Source organism: Podarcis gaigeae (assembly GCF_964106915.1).
Source record: "Podarcis gaigeae genome assembly, chromosome: 1".
Classification (NCBI taxonomy): Eukaryota; Metazoa; Chordata; class Lepidosauria; order Squamata; family Lacertidae; genus Podarcis; species Podarcis gaigeae.
Window position 1 is genome coordinate 12,333,095 of NC_139678.1, and position 16,733 is coordinate 12,349,827.

Consider the following 16,733-nt stretch of genomic DNA (forward strand, 5'->3'; position numbering starts at 1 on the left):
GGCCCTTAATCTCTGAAGGAGTTCTTAATGACTGGGCAGGTCCATATTTTTTTACTCAAGTTTCTTAGATCGTGGCCTTCCTCCCATCTTGAGTTCAGGGTAGCTAGTAACTAATAGACAATCATGCAAAACAACACATAATATAAATCACAATATTGTAACAGTAACAACTAAGCAGCATAAAATATCAGTAAAACCACACCTGAAAATAGTTTACCCCAGTATACAAATGCCTCACCAGTATAAAAATATATATGCTGCAGTCTGTAATGTGGAGCAGATAGTCCTTGATCTAATCTACTACCTACTGTGTTTTAAAGAAAAAACAGAATCCTGAATTGTACCTTAAACAGATGGGAGATCTTTTAACAGTGGTTAACATTGGTAAAATGTATGTTCCATGTTGCTGGTTTCATTAAATAATCTTAGCGCCAGCCTTTTAGAACCCAAGGGCACATTTGGAAAACTAAGAATGTCTTGGGTACCACCTCAAACTGTCTGCCATCAGGTTAGTAGTGATTGGCGTTTGTGGTAGACAGCCAAAAGAAGACAGCAGAGGAAGAGGATCTAGGAAGACAAAAAATAATGGGAAGGCAAAGCGGCACAATCCCCCTACAGTCATTAGAGCAGCATACCCGGGGCTTCAGTCCTCAGCTCTCCAAAGTTCCTGCCAGGGTAATTCCGCTCCTGCAAAATAAAGCCATTGAGTAACAGCGGCAAGAATATTAATGGCCCAAAAATGGAAACAAGAGGAGCTACCGACCCTTGAAGAGTGGAGAATGAAACTTATGGATTACGCAGAATTGGACAAAATGACTGGGAAAATTAGATACCAAAGGGATCACAAGTTCATCGATGACTGGGGAAAGTTTACGGGTTATCTGAAAAACATATGTGATGAACAGACAACGCTAGTGGGTTTTAAAGAGGCTTTGTGATAGTTAAAGGTGTATTGTAAAAAAGAAATAGAGATGAAAGGATAATATTAATTGGCAATATTATATATAAAAAATGCGTAAAGATAGAAAATATGGATGATTGGTGGAAGAGCTGGTGGAAGTACAAAAACTGGAAATCTGAGAACATGGTTGTGTTTATCAATTTGTAAAGGAAAAATTTAATAAAAATTATTATTTAAAAAAAAAAGCCATTGAACTCCAGAAACTTCAGGAGCAGCAGGATGCCAGAGAATGTGAAGTGGCTGCCACCTGGCACACCTCCACTGCTCATCATAGGGAATGCTTTGCAGGTGAAGACCAACAACCTGACTCAATACCTGGTTATGCTGTGCTACCCACACCCCTCACGCTCACCCCTTTCCAAGAGGAAGGCAAAGCACCAGCCTCAAGTCCCCCTGCCCCCGGTTTCCTAAGAAATATGCCGATGTGTTCCCTGCCGAGTTCCCCAAAATTCAAGAAAAAGCACAAAAAAATTGTAAAATAAATAAAGATTGGGAGGGGCAAAGTGCTCCCCAGGTCTGGCAGAGATTCCAGATTTAGCTACTGTGCCTTGCACCAGTTGACGTTTCTGTATAGTTTTCAAAGGCGTACAGTTTACTGGCCAGTTACCAGTTACCAGGGGGACGCAGGTGGCGCTGTGGGTTAAAGCCTCAGCGCCTAGGACTTGCCGATCGAAAGGTCGGCGGTTCGAATCCCTGCGGCGGGGTGCGCTCCCGCTGCTCGGTCCCAGCGCCTGCCAACCTAGCAGTTCAAAAGCACCTCCGGGTGCAAGTAGATAAATAGGGACCGCTTACCAGCGGGAAGGTAAACGGCGTTTCTGTGTGCGGCTCTGGCTCGCCAGAGCAGCGATGTCACGCTGGCCACGTGACCCGGAAGTGTCTCCGGACAGCGCTGGCCCCTGGCCTCTTAAGTGAGATGGGCGCACAACCCCAGAGTCTGTCAAGACTGGCCCGTACGGGCAGGGGTACCTTTACCTTTACCTTACCCCTGCCCTGGTATGTATGTTCAAGAAGGGGTTGCAAAGGGAACCTCAATCTAGGTTTTTAATTTGAAAGCAAGGAGGGGCAGGTATGAGCTCACACGGGCACAGTGTGGTTTTCTAAGCACACAAAGAGATAAGTGCAGGAGAAGATGGCTTAAGAAAGGAGGAAGCCGCGTTTGGGAATAGTTACTTTCTTGCTGCAACATTTTGAAGAGTAAACTCCTTGGTGAGGTTCTTCTCACCTGTACGCAGCTGCGCCCTTTAATTAAATGAACATCTCACGAAATCAGCAACGCAACAAGCCAAGCCCAATGAAATAGAAATGTTTATTTTATTATTTTATTTTTCATTTTATTAATGAAATAGAAAATTCCATAAGCATTTATTCAGCGTCTGATCGTAAGAAAAGCCAGAAAACGGTTTACAAATATATATATATATATAGCAACGGTACGACTTACCTTACACGGAAGAGCCTCGGCACCACCCCCTAGCGGTGACATCAGGGCTACGGTTCCCCTGCTTTGAGCCCCGCCCACATACCCTGTCAGAAATCCCGCCCACTGCCCCGCCTACCTGTGCTTTCAACGCCGCTCTGCGTCCTTCCTTATTGGCTGACACGCGCCGTGACGTTGCAGTAGGCGGGGTGCGTGGCGGCGAGATCCGAAAGAAGTTTGTTTTGCGTCGCCGTCGCCGCAGCTGCTGTTTTCCCGCGCGGGAGGGCCCAGCCAGCTACATAAAAAGCAAGCGCTTCCCCGCCGGCGTCGTCTTTTGGTTCCGCTGGTCTCCTTGGGCGCGTGGCGTGAGGGGAAGGGGATGCCGAAGCGCTCCTGCCCGTTCGGGGACTCTTCCCCGGTGCAGCTGAAGACCCGCGTGAGGCTGAGGGAGCTGAGCCAGGGCGTCCAGGGCGAGCGCTACCGGCGCGAGGTCTTCGGTGAGGAGGAGGAGGAGGCGGCGGTTGGGCGCGAGGGAGGGTCTCGGAGCCGTGTTCTCGCGAGGACGAAACTTTGGTCAAGGGCGCCGTTGCTTGACCAGTGTTTCACTCTCGCGAGAACTGAGTTCATTCTCTCGCGAGAACTGGACGCTTCAGCGGGATGGGGGGGGGGAAGGAGCAGAATGGAGCAAAATCCCCTTTTATTCTGGAAGGGGGAGTTGTGTGAAGAGATAACTCGGTCACCACATCTCCCAGCCTTTGCTAAGCACACAGCTCAAGCCTGCCTGGTGTATGTTTCTTCTGAAGGGAAAACACTCTGCACATGCCCAGGGGCAGTGGTTCTTTCCTGGAGGGCGTTGTTTGAAGAGATCTTCTCCCTAATTAACCTAATTAAGCCTGCCTGGTCTCTCTTTCTGCACATGTCCAGGGATCAGTGGGTTCTCTCTTGAAGCGGAGACCTCCCCCCCCCCGCCTCCCAACATTTCTAAGCATAGAGGTGCTTGACCTTGAACCTTCCTGCTTTTTCTTATGAAAGGAAAGCACTCTGCACGCACCCAGGAATTAGTGGTAATAATAATAATAATACATTTTATTTATACCCTGCCCTCCCCAGGCAAGGCTGGGCTCAGGGTGGCTAACAACCAATAATAAAAATGAGTTGAATGAATACAGCTTAAAAACAAGATAAAAATACATCATTAAAATAATTAACATGCAGCCTCATCACAGGAGGAGAAAGGAAAAAGAAAGAGGGGGAGGGAATCAAATTGGCTCCAAGCCAAAGGCCAGGTGGAACAACTCTGTCTTACAGGCCCTGCGGAAAGAAATCAGATCCTGCAGGGCCCTGGTCTCATGAGGCAGAGCGTTCCACCAGGCCGGAGCCAGAGTTGAAAAGGCCCTGGCTCTGGTTGAGGCTAATTTTAACTTCCTTAGGGCCCGGGACCTCTAGGGTGTTGCTATTTATGGACTTTAAGGTCCTCCGTGGGGCATACCGGGAGAGGCGGTCCCGTAGGTACAAGGATCCTAGGCCGTGAAGGGCTTTAAAGGTCAAAACCAGTACCTTGAACCTGACTCTGTACTCCACTGGGAGCCAGTGCAGCTGGAAAAGCACTGGGTGAATATGCTCCCATGGCAGAGACCCTGTAAGGAGCCTCGCTGCAGCATTCTGCACCCGCTGGAGTTTCTGGGACAGCTTCAAGGGCAGCCCCGCGTAGAGCAAATTACAGTAGTCAAGCCTGGAGGTGACAGTCGCATGCATCACTGTGGCCAGGTCGGGGCGGGAAAGGTAAGGGACCAACTGCTTGATGCGGCAACTGGTACAGTTCAGCGATTTTTACACTCCAGACTTCTCTTAACTGCCTTCGCCTCTTTAGGATAGGAATGGGCATTGTGTGTTGAAACACATGGCAGACCAGCTCTGCTGTGTTTTGGGAGGGAGATTCCTGACTGCTACCTTGGTGCTCTGGACTTCTACCCCAAAATCCTCCCTTGGGGGCACTAGCCCTTAGGTAATGCTATTGTGCTGCTTGCCTTGCATCTTCTGTGGATGCTGAATCGGGTTCTGTTAACAGGGCCTTTTTACAAGAGGGAAATAGGATTAAAGTACTACTCAGCAAAGGAGCAGAGATATATTTTTTCTCTCTTTAACCTGTCAAGGAAGCACAAGCAGTTGCTGGGGAGGCTGTGACAGCCTAGTTCCCCTTGCTTTGGAAACCACATGCATTGAAATGGATAGAAATAAACATTTCCGTAAAGCTGTGGTTGCCGCTCCACTTTGAAGTTAGGCTTGAAATGAGCATTCTATTTTAACCAATAGAATAAGTTGTGTACTTGATTGCAAGTGTGTGTGGTGCCCAAGGTCCCCCCAAAGTTGGTGACTCCTGCTGCAGAGCCACTCTGCCTTGCACTCTCTAACTTTAATCCTGGTTATATTCTGCAGTGTGATCTCTCCTGGTAGATTCTGCAATGTAATTTTAAAATTTCCAGCTCCTTACTAATTAATTTGGTTTGATCTCCATTGTACCTCACTTTCTTTTTATTTGCATGTTTATTCATGCGTCTTTATCTACATCGCACATTGGTGTGCTTTTGTGTGTGAAACCACACAGCTTTGCTTTTGTGCACATGCATCTGGTGGAAGGTGCATATATCCTCCCGCCCTCCCTGTACACAAATATTCTGTCTCTGCCTCTCATTTTCACCCTACGCCGCATTTCCTATGCCCTAATTTTGCCACAGTGTTCTTTGTGCCACAACTAACACAGCTGCAGGGATCTGTGCAACATAAAAACCTTTAAATGTCAAAGCTGGTATATCTATTACACGTTTAAATCTAAGAATGCAATGCATGTTGGGAAATCAGGTTCTTATTACTGTATAAGCTGTTGCTTGGACATAAAAAAAACCCCTTGACTTTAAGTAACAACTGGTGGTCGTAAGAGTTTGTGGTATAATAAGTTGATAAAATACAAAGTGCAGATGAGTTGCATATGTTTGTTTTTGTTCCTGTGTGAGAGGAATCTGGGGTCAGTGCTTTATCCTGTGAGTAATGAGCAGTGACTGAAATGTGGACTGGTGTTCTCATAATGGGGGATTGAACTCTGATGGGGATAGAGTATTGGGAAAATAGGGTCTGTTACTTGGGTTGTTGCCATCTGGGCAAGTTGTGAGCTACTTCACATTCTCAGAACCTAGCAAGGGATCTGTAGATAGCATAAAGAATCAGCCTTCCTTTCCTCCTATGATGTGGTCATAGAATTTTAAAGTTAGAAGGGACCACAAGGATCATCTAGTCCTACCCTCTACCCTCTGCAATGCAAGACACTTTTGCTCAATGTTGGACTTGAATTTACGACTCTGCAAGTGCTCCAATTGGAGCCTTTAAATAATAATAATAATAATAATAATAATAATAATAATAATAATACCCTGCCCTCCCTGGCCAGAACCGTGCTCAGGGTGTCTAGCACCAATAAAATTTTAGTAAAAACATAATAAGAAAAAAGAAAAAGAACAATTTAAAATACAGGTTAAAATGCAGTTCAAAACGCAGCCTCATTTTAAAAGTCAAAATCATAAAGGGGAGGGAAACATAAGGGTCAGACTGAGTGCAAACCAAAGGCCAGGCAGAAGAGCTCTCTCTTGCAGGCCCTGTGGAAAGATGTCAAGTCCTGCAGGGCCCTAGTCTCTTGTGACAGAGCGTTCCACCAAGTTGGGGCCAGTACTGAAAAGGCCCTGGTCCTAGTTAAGACCAACCTAACCACCTTGTGACTTGGGACCTCAAAATTGTTGTCATTTGTGGACCTTAAGGTCCTCCGTGGGGCTTACCAGGAGAGGTGGTCCCGTAGGTACGTGGGTCCTAGTCCGCATAGAGCTTTAAAGGTCAAAACCAAAGGTGTCATGGGCTTTGAAGACACTCAAACTCAGGACGAAAGGGAGAAACGTGCTAAGAGGAAGGCATACTTTGCAAACCCTCACCATTATCAACTCCCACCCGGAAACCTATGTCCCCTCTGTAGAAGAATGTGTGGATCCAGAACTGGCCTCCACAGTCACTTACGGACTCGCTGCCAAAACCCTGCTTTGGAAGACAATCTTACTTGGCTACGAGTGGTCGCCAAAGAAGAATGCAGGACACTTTTGCCTAATGTTGGGCTCAAACCTACAATCCTGTGATCAAGAGTCTCAATGCTCTCCTGACAGAACTAAAAACTGTTGCTGAATTGCTTTGGGGGAGGGGATGGAAATGTTTAAGAAATTTGGGAGAAGATCCTTACTGCTGGTAGTTATTACTTGCTTGGATTATCATCATGCATGACTGTGACATCTAAGAACATGCCAGGTTCTGGATTCAGTCCTTGGTGTCTGGGCAACTCCCATAAACTTTGCTGAACTAGGTGGGCAGCTTTGTTCTTTGCTTTCCTCTGAAATGGAAGCCCATTTCTGGGTAGGAGAGCATGTCATAATTTGATACAGCAGACTTCTTTCTTTCTTGGGGAAGATGATATTCAGTGGAGTGGGAAACCAGTTCCGAGATAGTTTTCCGTTACCATTCCCACCTTCTCCTTTTTTGCAGAGAAAACGAAACAGCTGCTCTTCAGGGGTGCCCAGGCATACATGGATAACACATGGAATGGTAGCACGGTGGCAGCACAGTCTCCAGAGCTGCTTGCAAGCAGACCAGAAGCTTGCTCTCGGCTTAGTTGCAGCGGACAAATGTTAATTGGGCAGGATGGAAAACTTCTACAGCCCTGTGCAAGAGAAACAGGTAAGTAAATGTAGCCGGCTGTCAAGTACCTGGTGCAGGGGATTCTTTTTCTGTTTGCTTTTCTTCTATTGCTTTGCAATGTTAAGTTTGGTTGTAACTGTGATATGCATGCACAGTGGTACCTCGGGTTACATACGCTTCAGGTTACAGACTCCGCTAACCCAGAAATATTACCTCAGGTTAAGAACTTTGCTTCAGGATGAGAACAGAAATCATGCTCCGGCGGCATGGCAGCAGCAGGAGGCCCCATTAGCTAAAGTGGTGCTTCAGGTTAAGAACAGTTTCAGGTTAAGTGTGGACCTCCGGAATGAATTAAGTACTTAACCCGAGGTACCACTGTATAGAGCAATTGACTTGCTCCAGTTGGGCTTCTCTGAAGGGAGGAACTGTAAGCCTTGATATTTGTGTGGCGTAGGGAGCAAACTGAGGCTCACGGCATATTCAGGTGGTCTGCGGCATTTCTGTGAAGAACAGCAGGCACAATTCCTCCCTTCAGAGCAGCTCAATAGGATTCCATATGTACCATCTAGTTTAGATTTTGGCATCGCAGAACCTTGGACTTGATGATCCTCAGAGTCCCTTACAACTCTACAATTCTACGTAGATGGCTTGAAGATTGCCATCTGCTTTCTGAAATGGGTGCTTTTTCTGACACTTGATGCTGAAATCTATTCTAACATACAATCCGTATGTTTCTACACAGCTCTGCCGGAATGTGTTTCCACGGCCTGCTCCTCGTGCGTAAGAACAGTTGACGTCAAAGAAACTTGCTCTCAGTGCGATCGGCACATATGCCACAATTGCAGCAAACTCTGCAGCTGTTGCCATGTAGTTGCTTGCTCCTTGTGTTCTGTTACAGAGTAAGTGTCCATGCGGACCAGGCATGAGTTAAAACTTCCTTCAGTTGGTTTGGGACACACTGCATGCTGAATGTAGCAAACTGGTTGGTAATAGCATTCCCCGCAAAATTGGTTGGGAGTGAGACATATGCCAAAAGCTGTAAGGAAGCATTGGCCGATTGTGTCATAAATGCAGTGGCCTTTGAACCTTGGATTGTAGTTTGAACCTAGGTAATTAAGAAAATTGAGGAGAGGGAAAGGCAGTCTAGCTTAGCAGAACTCCCTGCAAATATTGGCATCAGAAATTTTCTCATGCCCTGGAGCGGGGCTGGAGAACCACTTCCAACCACCAGTGAGCCGTCCCCAGCCCTTCCAGGCTATTTTAACAGTGTGGCAAATCAAACTTGCGAGCAAAGGCACAGGCCGTTGCAAGCACTGACAACCAGCTGATTAGCACTGTGTGCAAAATCCCTTTCTTTACCTGGCCCACAGGTAAAGGGCAAGAGATGGGCTTGGCTTTGGCATCAACAGCCTCGTGGGCCGAATAGGGAGGCTTCCCAGCCTGGGCTGCTTTGGGATGAAAAGAATATACATAAATAAGCTCTCCTGCAGCCAACATGAAATTGAACCATGAGTAAGCATGAATGAGTTTGAATGATTTCCCCCCGCCTCCAAATACCCACACACTATCTGTTCCTGCTGTTGCTGATCTCCCTGGAACTAAGCAGGGGAGGAGTGAAGCAGGCTTATGATGTTCCTATGAGTATCCACACACTTTGTTTAGCCATGCCTAGCCATTGTATGGCTTAGCATTGCATGAGAACTGTGCCATTGTTTAATTTGTTGCAGGAGTTCACGGTTACACCTGCCCACCTACATCTCTTAAAGCAGTTTCCCACCGTAGCTAAATACATCCTGCGTGTACAGGTTATTCTGGTGTGGGCCTCGATTTAATCCAGCAAGGTGATTCTTTTGTTTTTCGGCTTCCCCCACAGCTTAATTTATTCAGCCTCACGACTTGCATGTGGTAGAGGTGGAGCTGGTGTTCTCTTCCTAAACTGTACAGAACCGAAAGATGCACTGAATTGCCTTTTACCTTCTTTCTTCTAGGTCCAATGACGTTGGCGAGCGAATACTTTGCAATGGCTGCTCCATGTTTGAGGACTAAAATGCTTGAAATGACTTAAGTTTTAAGGACATAATTATCTCCAGGATCTGTAAAGGAACTTGTTTGTTTAAATAGCCGGACAATTCCCGCCCCGCCCTCCGTCTTGCTACTGTGACATTGTGGTGCCGCTTTATAAATAGTGTATATTTCTATAACTAATTTTAATAGAATAAACTTTTTATATTATCTCTCATGGAGGGTGCATTTGGCTAGCCTTGTTGGCATCTGTTCTGATAGGCGGAAGAGTTTTATTCAATTACATAGAAAAGCAACGTAATAGAAGGCTGAAACTCGAGGGAGAGCTCATTCTTCAGATGCGGAGTCTGGTTCGATCCGTGGCTTTTTTAGATAGGGCTGAGACAAATGGACAACTGTTGCCAGACAGTGTAGACAAAAGTGAAATACAGGGGCCAGTAATCTGACTGAATAAAGCATCTTCCCGTGGCCGTAAACTTTGAGGTGGTCAGAATTTGATTCAAACTATTCACTGTAAAACCTCCTTTTTCGGTGGCTTGAATCATTTAAGCATCTCGTGTTTGCAGCATCCAATACTACTTCTAAACAGACTGTCCAGATTCAGTTTGTTTCTCTCTATTCCCCAGTTCTTAAATAACGCTTTGTTAGCAGTAAAGAAATAAGCCATCTCAATTGTTTTATATATATTTTTATAAACCTACTCATATGACTTATTTTAACTCTCTTCCTTCCAAGTAAGAGTGTTTGGGTATGCATGAAAAGCTGAAGCAACCCTGCTCACATAACCTTCAAAGAGACTCAACCACAAACTTGTAGACTCTCCTGATACTACACTAAGTGGTCACGAGTCATATCATAAATGATGCCAAGTGGTGGTTCATGACATAGGGAACAGGTAAGTAGGAAACTTTAGGTACTTTGAACTTTTAAAGATCAGTTTCACATTGGACACCCATCAGGAAAAAGTCAAGGCAGAAAATGCTGAGGGAGAGCAAGTTATAGCAGGCTGCATTTTGGGATTGGTTAATTATCAGAGTATCTTTATTTCAAGCTAGAGCGGCCACATTTATGTCCAAGTAGTAAAAACCCACTGTTGTAAAGCAGGTTTTGGATCTGAAAGCTTGCCGTGTGTGTTTAAAAAAACCCCTTATGCTGCTCTCAGCCAGATTTTATTGCACAAGTGAACCCTTTGTAGCAGCTTTTCTTTGGAGAGACTTTTTTCTCAAGCTTCGGCCCTGTTTTCCCTGACCAGCTTTCCCCCTTCCCACCCTCCTCCTCTCACACTCACTCGCTTGATCTCAGCAGCATGGCTTCTCGCACATCTCTGTACCAAGCCTGATCAGTCTCCTGGTCGTGGGATCTTTGTGACAAAGACCTGCTAATGAGACGCTCCTTAAACACTTCCCATTTTGTATTTGCTGGAAACAAAGTTCTCATTATGGTCGAGCTCTCGCCTACCCCCACCCCGACTTTTATGGCAGGTATATATATTTTACTTATAATGTAAAATCAAACACACGCCTCGGTCTGCTCCTTTTTCTACCGTACAGTGGTACCTCGGGTTACATATGCTTCAGGTTACGTACGCTTCAGGTTACAGACTCCGCTAACCCAGAAATAGTGCTTTAGGTTAAGAACTTTGTTTCAGGATGAGAACAGAAATCGTGCTCCAGCGGCGCAGCAGCAGCAGGAGGCCCCATTAGGTAAAGTGGTGCTTCAGGTTAAGAACAGTTTCACGTTAAGTACGGACCTCCGGAACGAATTAAGTACTTAACCCGAGGTACCACTGTAGTTTCTTGGCAACAGCTTGTGTGCCCCACCTTCTTATAGCAGGCTGATAATTCAGCCTTTAGCAAGGCTCTCCCAAATCCATTGCACAGCAGGCACAGAGAAAAAGGTGCATCGAGTTTTGCTCTTTCAAAAGTCTGCATTGTTCCACCAAAGGCAAGGCCCGAGCTAACTTGTTAAAGCACATTTTATTGAAGTATTTTGAGGGAAACTTTCATATCATAAGTAAAAATACTAGAGTTGAATGTTGTAAAAAACAAACAAAAAAGAACACACAAAATGATGGGATTTCATGTAGAGGGAAAACTTGAGGGTACATTCCCTTTCAAATTAAAAAAAAAAAAGGTGTTAAGGAACTGCAGTATATTCAATCAACTTTTTTGCACAGATAAGAGAACAGAAACAAAAGCATATCTAAAAAGAACATAAAGCCACAACTGAATAAACTCATTCGCGGCACAAGCGAGCGTTCAGAAATCCTGGCCCGTGTCAAAAGGCAAAGAGACAATTTAGTTACAAACGTCCGGCAGATTCAAAATGAGGTGGCTTCTGTGAAAATGCAAAACGAAGTGATAATAAAGGGCAGGGCATGGGGGAAGAGAGCTCGCTTTTCGAACATGTGGAAGTTTCACCCAGTGTTGTTGTTTTTTACACCCATCTGCAACTGCAAAGGGCAGAGCTTCCTCCTCACCAGGGATGGGGAACTTGCAGACGCATGAATGTTGTTGGACCGCAATGCTCATCGGCCCCTGAGAGCGAGCACAGCAGCATCCAAAGGGCCACACATTCTCCACCCCTGGATCCAAGAGCTTTCCTCCCCACCCCCCTAAAAATAATCATTAAAAATGTACACTGCAGCAAGTGACGGAACACATGGATGTAGTAATTTCAACGTGCATTTCACGTTCCCATTTTTAGAACTGCCTTTTATAAATATACAAACAAAGCTATGGCTTCGGTGCCTGAAATTTGACTTGTCAACTCGTTTGGCAAGGTGTTTCATTGCTTAAGAATATTGTGCGGTTGCTGTCGGCATTCTTCCCCCCCCCCCTTCCTTTTGTCATTTAATATACAGGCATGCCTGCCCACCCCTCTCTCTGCTGATCAATTCTGCAACTAAGAAGCGTTTGGGTTTGGGTGTTTTTCCCCAGTTGAAGTTGGTAAAACTGGCTCGTTTCTCCAAGGCACAGCTAGTAGGAAACTGGAATGAGAATATAGTCTGGGAAGATGAGTGCAGAAAGACCCTTGTACGACTTCTGCTGGTTTCAACGTGGCCCATGGCAAGAGAAAATGCCCGTGGATATCTGCTGGTATTCAGCAAGATTAAACCTAGATAAATACACTCAGATGGAATAATTAAAACTCGCTGCCTTTAGTAGACTACCCCCCAGTGCACTGCAAAATATGGATAAAGTTCCATACAGCTCCATTTGATATGTAACTGTGTACTGTCTTTTAAGAAGGCGTGGTAGCATAACTATCAGTTCTGATTTTACCTCATTGAGGCCATTAGTGCCATTCCTATAATTAGTATCTTAACTTTGCTGACATTTTTTTGTTTCGTTTCTGTCCAAATAGCGGCTGAACCTATTGTTATCTCCAGAGTTTGTTCCGGCTATTTTTGCATTGTTGCTTGTATTGCACTACCTAAATCTGTCTCTCATCCTAAATATATCTAATTATTCAGAGTGCAGGTTCACTACTTACATAATGAAATGGTATGCAATAAATTAAAAAAAGAGGTTTTCTCAAATGGTCACTGCTGCTGCTAGGTTGAAAACCTTAAACTTCTTCTTTTTTTAACTTTTTAATAAAGTTTTCCACAAAAAAAACCCAAAACCAAATAATAATGGAAAATCTGAAACTGCTAGAAAGAAAACAGTTTTGGTGCATATTCTTAAAAACCAAAAAAGGTCGTTTTTCAGAAGAAAAAGCCTTTTTCTTACATTTTTAATTGCGCTCTATGAGTGGATCCTTTGTCTTCCTTCCTCAAAATTGCTTCAGAGATTCCGATTCAAAAATGCATCAGGATTGTTTTAAATACACAACCTGTGAGGCTTCCTACAAATTCAACTAAACTGTAGTACAAACATAGTTTGCAAATCATGTATCGTAGAGAGATCTCTAGTGTCCGTCGAAATTATAAGGTCCCCAAAATGCAGTCTGATTGGTTCCTGTGAATGGATAAATGAAACACTAAGCCGTTCCGCTGGCCGAGTAAGAGAACTGAGGGAAGTGCGGTCGTCGCTCGCTATCGACGTAATCCATATTGTCATCTGGAAGCAGAAAGAAAGCATTCTGTTAATCTGCCAAGATACCAATGCGTGCAATGCTTTACAAGCAAGGCTTTAAAGACTTCAGACTTGTCGGGTCTACTTTGTTTTAGTTTGTTTTGGTTACCCAAGACGTACTAACCAGAGCTAGATGCAAAAAGATGTGTTGTGTTACAATTAAAAAACAGGGTCCTCTGAGCATATTCCGAGCTGGGAATCATTGAACTAAACTGAGCTCACAGTCCTTTCACACAGGAGTTAGCTCCGGGTTAGGGGCTTTATGCAGAAAAGTCCCAGGTCCAATCTGTGCCATACTCAGGAGAGACCCCTTGCCTGAAAGCTGAGAGAGATGCTGCCATTCAGTGTTCACTACACTGAGGAAGATGGACCAATGTTTTGACTTGGTCCAAGGCAGCCTCCTATGTTCCTAACCTTTCTTTACCTTAGTAGCCTAATAAAGTTGCAAAAAGGAGTTTTGTGGTTGCAATTGTTAGGATTCAGAAACGCTTGTCCGTCTACTTCAAACATCCCAGTGATCTCCAAGTAGCTCTTGTTCTATCTTGTGTCCACTCCTAGTTTACCGGGTAACTTCAAAACACACACTGTGGCTCCCTGTCTCAAGAAGCTAAGTCTACACAGGTTGTCTAGCCAACGAAGGGGAAAGAGAGAGGCAAGAATAATGGAAGGAATGGGGAACTGGGGACCCTCCCAGGGCACTTCCATCATCCATGGCTCTTGGCCATGTTGGCTGGAGCAGATGGGAGTTGGGAACAGGCAGGTGAAGCCAAACGAAGTCTAAAGAAGGGAGCCTGCAGAACGACTTTCAACCAGCCCAGCATTCCTATTTGGACTTCGTAAAACCAGAGGTTCAAACAGGAGCTGGTTGAAAAACCTTTATTTTTGTAGGGGATTTCAATGCAATATCCTTCCTGAATCAGGAACAGGTTTGCATGGGATCCTGCTCAGCTAAGGAGGCGGGGGTTAAATCATGGCTGACTTGGTCGGGGGAAAAAATTCCTTCCAGTAGCACCTTAAAGACTAACTAAGTTAGTTCTTGGTATGAGCTTTCGTGTATCTGAAGAAGTGTGCATGCACACGAAAGCTCATACCAAGAACTAACTTAGTTGGTCTTTAAGGTGCTACTGGAAGGAATTTTTTTTGTTTTGACTATGGCAGACCAACACGGCTACCTATCTGTAATTGGTCGGGGAAAGATGTGCATAATTTAGCATCCTCCTCCTCTCCTCCAGTTGACATCTGAACCACTCTCAACCACTGGGCTGATGTTGAGCCCTCATAGACCCCCTGGTGGGCTGAAATTGGCCTACAAGCCAGAGGTTCCCAACCCTTTTGATAAAACTACAGAGAACTAGATTTAAGTCTTTGCTTTCTGGGAGATACCGGCTGAATCCATTCATTAAGACAAACCTGGTGATATTGAGTGATGGTAAGTCTTTATACTGACAACTGCAGCAGTTTTTACCTTGATCAGGAGGGGTGATAGTGATCATCTGTGCTGTGAATTCTTCATCAAAGTAGCGCGTGTCCGTTTCAGATGTCACCTGCGGTTTAAATGGTGGTATGAGCTGGAAGAAAGGAAGAGGGGAAAAACCATCAAAATTTACCACCCTACCATCGGCGGGTGTGTGTGTGTGGTTTCGCTCCTTTTAAAATGGCTAACTGCTGATTTCACTTAGCATAATGTAGTTCTGGCACCTGATCTGGCTTTTCACCCACTTTCTAAATGATTGCCTAGTGTACTGAAATTGAGAGAATGGGTGGGTCGTTTAAGAGCTCAGGACCCCCACAGAAAAGACAAATGGACCTTAAAGCTTGATGCTGACCAATTTAAATACGTCTATGTTTTAATTCACAATCCGAAGCGATGGGAAACAAGGTTATGATGCGCACGATTTAGGGGCAAAAAGGCAAGTGATTATACTGCCAGTTTTAGAAAACAGCAGAACTAGTTTATATATAACCACCTGCTCACATAACACTGCTATGTCCCAGAGCAGGCCACACGGATCCATTTATGGCATAATGCTAAGCCAAGAGTAGCCAATGTGGTGCCTTCCGGACTACAACTCCCATCATCCCTGACCACTGGCCATGTTGGCAGGGGCTGATGGGAGCTGGAGTCAAACAACATTGTGCCTCTCCAGTGGTAGTACCGCCTAGGGCTAGTGGGGGCTGGCAGGGATAGAGAACCTCCAACATTGCCGTGCTACAACCCCCATCCTCTCTTGAGCACTAGCCATGCTGGCTGGGGCTGATGGGAGTTGTAGTTCAGCGACGTCCGGAGGGCCACTGGTCAGCCACCCCATGATCAAAACAGTATTGCCCATTGGCATCAGATGGGCAAAAAGAGAAGAAGCCTATGCAGAAGAAGATAAAGCTGGAGCACAACTATTATGTGTTAAGAAAAGGTCAATGGGGGGGGGTTCTTGGGGGGCGGGAGAGGGAATTCTGCCATTATAATTCTGTTGATTGTGCGTGCCTGCATGGAATAAGAGTACTTTCCGTACTCATAAAAATGCTGGACCACTTCCCAACGCAACCTGAGAGCCAGCAAGGCTTGATCTGAATTCATAATGACGAGGCATCAACCAGGAGGACAGCTGAAATTTTGGTTCCACGGTGCGTCGCAGGTTACCTACACGGGAGACTACTGGCGCCCAGGAAGTTGAGCAAAGGCCTTTCCCAAGTGCAAGCAATGCAGCTGCACTCCTAGGAGTTCTTGCGTGAACGTGGAGTTGGGGGTGGCGGCAGCGGAGAGAACAGTCCGTTGCAAAACTATTCTGGTCTGCTAGAATGGGCTGCTGCGAAAAATATTAAGGCTTCAACCTGAAGCATGCTATGTAAAGATGCAGAAAGATTGGTCTTTTAACACTACGGCACCGCAGTGCGAAAACTCCTGCAGGGCAGCGACCAGGGGAAATAGTAGATAGACTTAAGCTATTAAAGTGTTCAAATTCCATGTGAAACATTCAAAAAATGCAACAAGACATGGAGCCAGTTTTTTAAAAGAGATGCATAGCGGAAATGGAGGTAAATGAGGGCATGGCTGGCACTCACTGAACCTGTCTCACCCCTTCTGTTTGGAGACAAGGGAAGCAGGATAGGCTCTGGGAAGTTTTATGGGCTCTGAACAGGGACAGGAGGAAGATGCTGACACACACGGGGCAAATGCAACTGTAAACCATCTTTCCCATCTGATTGCACAAGGCCTTTTTAATTAACCTGAATGGCATGATACTTGGAAACGTCCATTCTGACAGCAACGTTCAGTGAAATGTTAATCAAGGAACCATCCTCAAGGCCGCTGAATCCAACAGCCGTCACTAGATGAGCCAAAAAAGCCCATTTGTGAGCCAAAAAAGAGCCCATTTTGATTGACTAACAGCTATAAACTTGTGTGGGTGTTGAACACTAGAGGGTGGCAGAGAGCCACACTAGCAAAGCCATGGGTTATGAGGAAGGGGGAGGGGGACCGTCCTACGGTTCCCAATCCCTGGTTTACATTACTGCCTCCAGCTGTGAAGCA

The 16,733-nt window shown here is 45.3% G+C and overlaps 2 protein-coding genes across 2 annotated transcripts in view; one reads left to right on the forward strand and one right to left on the reverse strand.

Annotated features, from left to right (window-relative positions):
• The first annotated feature begins 2,562 nt into the window (after positions 1-2,562).
• On the forward strand, positions 2,563-11,193 carry SIVA1 (SIVA1 apoptosis inducing factor). The gene is made up of 5 exons (XM_083738633.1): positions 2,563-2,875; positions 6,951-7,142; positions 7,846-8,002; positions 9,092-10,677; positions 10,918-11,193. The coding sequence occupies exons 1-4, from the start codon at positions 2,758-2,760 to the stop codon at positions 9,147-9,149; spliced, it is 525 nt and encodes a 174-aa protein (XP_083594759.1). The 5' UTR covers positions 2,563-2,757; the 3' UTR covers positions 9,150-10,677; positions 10,918-11,193.
• AKT1 (AKT serine/threonine kinase 1) overlaps positions 11,083-16,733 on the reverse strand; it is a 115,794-nt gene continuing 110,143 nt past the window's right edge. The window contains exons 13-14 of the mRNA XM_083735941.1: positions 14,670-14,772; positions 11,083-13,189 (exon numbers count right to left, since the gene is read on the reverse strand). Coding sequence (XP_083592067.1) covers positions 13,110-13,189; positions 14,670-14,772 — 183 coding nt within the window. The 3' untranslated portion in view covers positions 11,083-13,109. The remainder of the gene's footprint in view (positions 13,190-14,669; positions 14,773-16,733) is intronic.